This window comes from Trachymyrmex cornetzi, unplaced genomic scaffold (assembly GCF_001594075.2).
Source record: "Trachymyrmex cornetzi isolate Tcor2-1 unplaced genomic scaffold, Tcor1.1 scaffold905, whole genome shotgun sequence".
NCBI lineage: Eukaryota > Metazoa > Arthropoda > Insecta > Hymenoptera > Formicidae > Trachymyrmex > Trachymyrmex cornetzi.
In genome coordinates, this window is record NW_017300251.1 from 48,277 (window position 1) to 54,394 (window position 6,118).

The window sequence follows — 6,118 nt, forward strand, 5'->3', positions numbered from 1 at the left end:
TCCATGTTGTCACTTGTGCTGTTAGACTGACTAATAGCGCAGTGCACCTAAATCTTGTTATTTTTATATCATTTACTTGGTCACGTGACATTACATTGATGATCACCGCTCAAACATGTTGTGACATGTCGTATTATGTCCTCGAAAAATTTCTTAAATAACGCTAACAAAGCAGATATACTTTGATGAAATTGCATTTTTGCAGGTGTTGTATCATATTACATTGATGATGATGTCACCGAATATGTCCTTGAAAAAATTTCTTATATTACGCTAACAAAGCAGTTGTATATTTGCAAATGTTGTATTTTACTGTATTAGATTACACTGATGTCATCACCGGATGCGTCTTTTATTGTAAGGGGTACACATTTGCTCGTGTTACATTGATGATGTCATCCCCGAATATGTCCTTGAAAAAATTTCTTACATTGACAAAGCAGTTATATATTTGCAAATGTTGCATTTTACTGTATTAGATTACACTGATGTCATCACCGGATGCGTTTTTTATTGTAAGGGGTGCACTTTTGCACGTGTTAAAATAATGACGTCATCACGAAACATGTTGCGACATGGTTTCGCAAACATTGCATTTTTTTACTATTGTTGAGTGGGGAACGAAAAATATAAATACTGATGGGGATCGCGCAAAGTCAGTCTGTGTAAAATGGCTAACCGTAAATGTCCATCGTTCGAGCAATTGCTTCGCAACCGGGAACTTGGATTCCGGAATGTGTTATCACGTAATACTACTTATTGTCCGGTTTGTTCGAGGAAAGAAATGGGTGAAATTGAATATATCGATGGTGTAGTATGGTCATCGTTTTCAACGTCGGGATTGTGCACTGGATTTCCTCATTAACAAAGATGCTGGATACGGTAAACGAAGGTTTTCGGAAACAGTCAGTACTGTTAATAGAGGGGATGAGATTTGAAAGCTGCTCGGAAGGTTCTGTAAGTATTTCATTTATATCTGCTTGTGAAAAAGTTTTCTCTTTAGATGACTTATTCGTTTATTTTTTCATTACAGCGCGTCGTCATATATAATTTTGGGAGGCTGACAACACTATAGTTATATTCGGAAGAGAATTAAATAATAAAATACACATACATATATACATATAAATATACTTATAAATAAATATATACAGATTACTTCGTTGTCAGAATTATTTGATTCCTTCCTTATTCGCGCTTGTATTTTAGTCCTATTTAATAAAAATAATTGCATATTATATATTGCTCAGTGTTCAAAATTACTGTTTCCCATACTCCTTCCATTCCATATCTCTGCGATATCGCGTCGACATCATTACGTGCGAGAGAATTAACAATACCACTGTTATATGTATGGTATGAAAAGATCCGGTCGATGGGAGTGCGCAGCAAAAAGTTCACAAATAAAATAAAATAACCAGTGTTTATTTTATAGACAAATACAATTATTTGGTTTTGGTGATTTATACTTTAAGATTATTAATAAATTATAATAAATGAGGTGGAAGAAAAACACAACCTAAGATAATCATTAGGCGTCTTAGTATTTAGTTGATGGTTGCGAGACACCACCTGAGCTGATCGTCAGGCAAAGCTTGGAATTGACGCGCCGTTAAAGCGGTCCCGCGGCTGGCCCCGAACGCTCATTAGGGCGGCCTATCCGAGCCAAATAATCGGACAATTATGGGGGCAACCAATAGCCTAAGCTAATCTTTAGGCTTCTTATTATGGGATCATGAATTTATATCGTTCACTCGGAAGTCGAGCAGGCATCGTCAAGTTTATGCACCGACAAAAGGCTAATTATTTCTTACCTTATTGAAAGGTTTCCCCTTTTTAAGTATGTTTGCAGATATATGACATGAGATCCTCAGAGGGGGTTTTTTTTTTAAGGTTTTTTGAGTAAATAGTTAGAAACCTCACCGAATGTCAACGAAAATAAGCGTAGCAAGACAAGAACCACAAGAAGAGCGCGAGAAGACAACAAAACCATGGTAACCGCTCGTTTTTTATGCGCAACAGATCCGCGCAGATGGCGAGTTAAGCTCGCGCTCTCACCGCGGAAGCGGCCGCAACCTCCGATACACCACTCTTCGAGCTACGCCAGAACATTCCGCCCGCCTTCGAGAAGCGAATTCTCGAAAATTGTTTGCTTTTATTTGACGGGCAGGAGGAACAGTTTGGTGACAGGTCGCTTGAGAGTGGAGGTGGCCGTTCGCAATGTGACGACTCTCGTCAATCCATCTTCGCCAGGATGCAATTGTTGTATTCGAGCTAATGGCCATTTGGCTGGAGGATAGCGCTCATCTGCTATCAAGACTAAAGATCCTTTTTTCAGTTGAGTCGATGGATGGTGCCACTTTAGGATAGCTTGATAACGTTGGAGGCATTCAGTTTTCCATCGTTTCCAAAAGTGCTCCACCTTTTGACGAATAAGTTGCCATCTTGTTAGGCGAGAATTAGGCTGATCGATAAGGTTTGGTTCGGGAAGTACATTAGGAGCGTCGCCAAGGATAAAATGTCCAGGGGTTAGCACAGAAAAATCTTCTACGTCTTCAGACAATGGACAGAGAAGTCTAGAGTTCAAAATCGCTTCGATTTGAGTGGTGAGAGTTGAAAGCTCTTCGTAGGTAAGTATTGAGTCACCTATCATACGACGAAGATGATATTTAGTTGATTTTACTGCAGCTTCCCATTTACCTCCAAAGTGAGGAGCGGCTGCAGGAATGAAACGCCACTCTGTCCCAAGATCAGCTAGGAGTGATGCTAACTCTTTCAATTCCTTTGAAGCTGACTGGAAACGACGTCTTAATTCGTGATCAGCGCCGACAAAGTTTGTCCCGTTATCACTTTGTAAAGTTGTACAGATTCCTCGACGAGCTGTAAATCTTTTGTAAGCTGCAATGAATGCTTCTGTAGTGTAATCGGTGACAATTTCGATATGAACAGCGGAGGTGGAAAAGCAAACAAAAATAGCTAAATAACCTTTGTAGGTTTTCGCGGCTCGCCCTCGCCACGTTTTTATCGTTATAGGACCTGCGTAATCCACTCCGGTTGTTGAGAAGGGACGAGATGGAGTAACCCTTGACAAGGGCAGTTGACCCATCAACTGTTTAACTTGAGTCTGACGGTATCGAGCACATGTTACGCATTTAAGGATAAATGATCGAACCGGGATTCTCCCGCCTAATATCCAATATTGTTGACGGGTATGCGCTAAAGTAATTTGAGTGCCACCGTGTAGAGTTTGGAGATGGGCATCAGCAATAATTAATCTTGTAAGAGGTGATTGTTTTGGAAGCAAAAATGGATGTTTTGCATCGGCGTTCAAATTTGCATGCTGGAGTCGCCCGCCAACACGAAGAAGTCCAAGTTCATCGATGAATGGAGTAAGCCGAATCAAGGGGCTTGACTTCGGTAAACTCCCACCTCTCTCTAATATCTTGATGTCGTGATGAAAATGACCTTTTTGTATTTGGCGTATCCAAAAGTAACGACATTGTAGTAACTCTTGTGGAGTCAGAGGCAACATAATCGATTCCGACGACAACCTCCGAAAACGATCAGCAGCACGCTTACATATTGCGGTAATTCGTAAAAGTTTCGTATAAGAAGAGTAGCGTTCTAGTAGATTCCAAGGAGCTATTTTAGTGCAAGGTATTGTAACGAGTACCTGATTGGGACTTTCTTCCAAATTTACGCTAGCAGAGGGATTGGATTTTATCTTGGGCCAATTGATCAACTTCTGACGAAGCCAAGACGGACCGGACCACCAGAAGCGGTGTCGTTCAAGATCTTGTGCACTTAGACCTCTGGTTGCGCAGTCTGCAGGGTTTTCCTTACCGGAAACGAATTGCCACGAAGCGGAAGGCAGCATATCCTGGATTGTTGAAACTCGATTACGAACATAATCTTTCCATTTGGCGGGATGAGAAGTAACCCACGTAAGAACTACGGACGAGTCCGTCCACATAAAAATTGGCTTGTCTTCTAAAGCTAATGCGGTTTGCACAGTGGTCATGAGACGCGATAACATTAATGCGGCATTCAATTCAAGTCGTGGGATAGTTAATTTTTTCAAGGGCGCTACCTTTGTTTTGGCACAAACAATATTAACTCTGATCTCAAAGTCAGGCGTTTCGACTCTGACATATACTACCGCTGCCATAGCAAGCTGAGATGCGTCGGAAAATCCATGTAATTGGATGGAGACTGCGTTAGACGAGATATTAATTCCAACGAGGAATGCTTAAGTTACTAATAGCCTGTAATTGCTGCTTCCAACTATACCATCGATCCTGTAGATTAGAAGGTAATGGTGTATCCCAATCTATCTTGATTAACCAAAGACTCTGAATAAATATCTTTGCGCTAATTACAATGGGCGCCATGAAACCCAAGGGGTCGTATAGTTGTGCTATTTCTGATAAGACAGCTCTCTTAGAAAGTCGTTGACTTGTTGACGGTACGGAAATGAATTGGAAAACGTCCGCTTGTGGATGCCAACTTAAACCTAACACCTTTATGTGTGAGGGAGTTAACTCGACCGCAGAGTATTACTTTGAGTAGTGGACATGTTAACTAACAAATCAGGACAATTGCTATGCCATTTCTGTAAGGGAAAACCACCTGCGTTGCAAAGCTGCGTTACCTGAATGATTATTTCCATCGTTTCGTCAATAGATTCAGCACCTCCAAAGATATCATCTACATATGGTCCCCTAACTAGCGAGGGTATAGCCTTGGGAAAACGATGCCCTTCGTCTATAATAAGTTGTTGTATAACGCGAAGAGCTAAAAAGGGTGCACAGCTTAATCCATAAGTCACAGTTGTTAGGCAATATGAGCATAACTGATTCTGGGAATCGTACCAGAAAATTCGTTGGAGATTGTGATCGCTAGGGTGGATTAATATTTGTCGGTACATTTTAGTGATATCAGATGAAAAGACATACTTATGGGATCGAAACCACAGCAATACGTCAGACAAATCTGATTGTAATTTCGCTCCTGAATATAGGATATCGTTGAGTGACACACCACTACTGGTAGGACTTGATCCATTGAACACTACCCGCAATTTGGTTGTCGGGCTGTCATCACGCAGTACACCATGGTGAGGTAAGTAGACCATGGGATTATCTCTGACTTCAGGTTCCACTGCTGGAGTCATGTGACCTAACGTTAGGTATTCTTGCAAGAAATTCTTATATAATTCACAAAACGAGGGTTGTTTTTCGAATTTTTGATTAAGTCGAGATAGGCACCGAAGTACGGTAGAAGAAGAATCCCCTAGCAACGTTGCAGGAGATTTAAGCGGAAGTCGGACCATATATCGACCGCTCTGATCTCGAGAAAAGGTGGAAAGGAAGTGTTTTTCGCAATTATCTTCTTCATTGCTTAGACCTTTTGCGTTAGATTCAGGAATTTCTTCTTGCTTCCAAAATCTCGCTAAGAGATCCTGCAGATCGCGATCGATCGTACAATGATAGACTCTTCCATTATGATCATCAGTATTTGAAGTGACGGGCCCAGATATCACCCAACCGAATAACGTTGATTGTGCAATGAGCGGTGATGAATTACTTTTTAATAATTCGGGTTTAAGAATTTGTCCGTACGAGTCTGCGCCAATGATGACGTGAATAGGTCCGGGTTTTCCAAAATTTGGATCCGCGAGCTCCAAATAGGAAAAATGAGCCCATGCCTCATTTGCTACCACAAAGAATGGTAACTGAAATGTAAGTCGATGAAGAACAAATGCGTGCAGCTTATAAGCAACCGAGTTGTCTATTTTTGAATGGAGTATAACAAAAACTGAACCTCCCGTACGTCCGGAATCCGTTCCGCCAATACCGAGGAGTGGAATTGCAGCATGTGATCGAGGAAGTTTTAATAAATTAACCAACTCCTCTGTTATGAAAGATAGTTCGGATCCAGGATCCAAGAGTGCTCGAACTGATATAAACTGTCCATCGCGGACCTTTACGTTTACCTAACAGGTGGCAAGAATGGTAAGCGGTCTTTGATTCTTAGCTTGATTTACTTGATACGCAGCAGATTCTAGTCACAACTGAGCTGAGTGAGGAGCAAGAGGGAGTGGGGCAGTGCTTACGGA

General features: G+C 41.3%; 1 protein-coding gene across 1 annotated transcript; it reads right to left on the bottom strand.

Annotated features, from left to right (window-relative positions):
* Positions 1 to 2,155: 2,155 nt before the first annotated feature.
* LOC108769463 (uncharacterized) lies at positions 2,156 to 5,734 on the bottom strand (the record flags this gene model as incomplete). The annotated part of the gene is made up of 3 exons (XM_018520477.1): positions 2,156 to 4,212; positions 4,259 to 4,423; positions 4,561 to 5,734. Coding segments are annotated over 3 exons (3,396 nt in total), but the record flags the coding sequence as incomplete, so codon positions are not given.
* Positions 5,735 to 6,118: the final 384 nt, after the last annotated feature.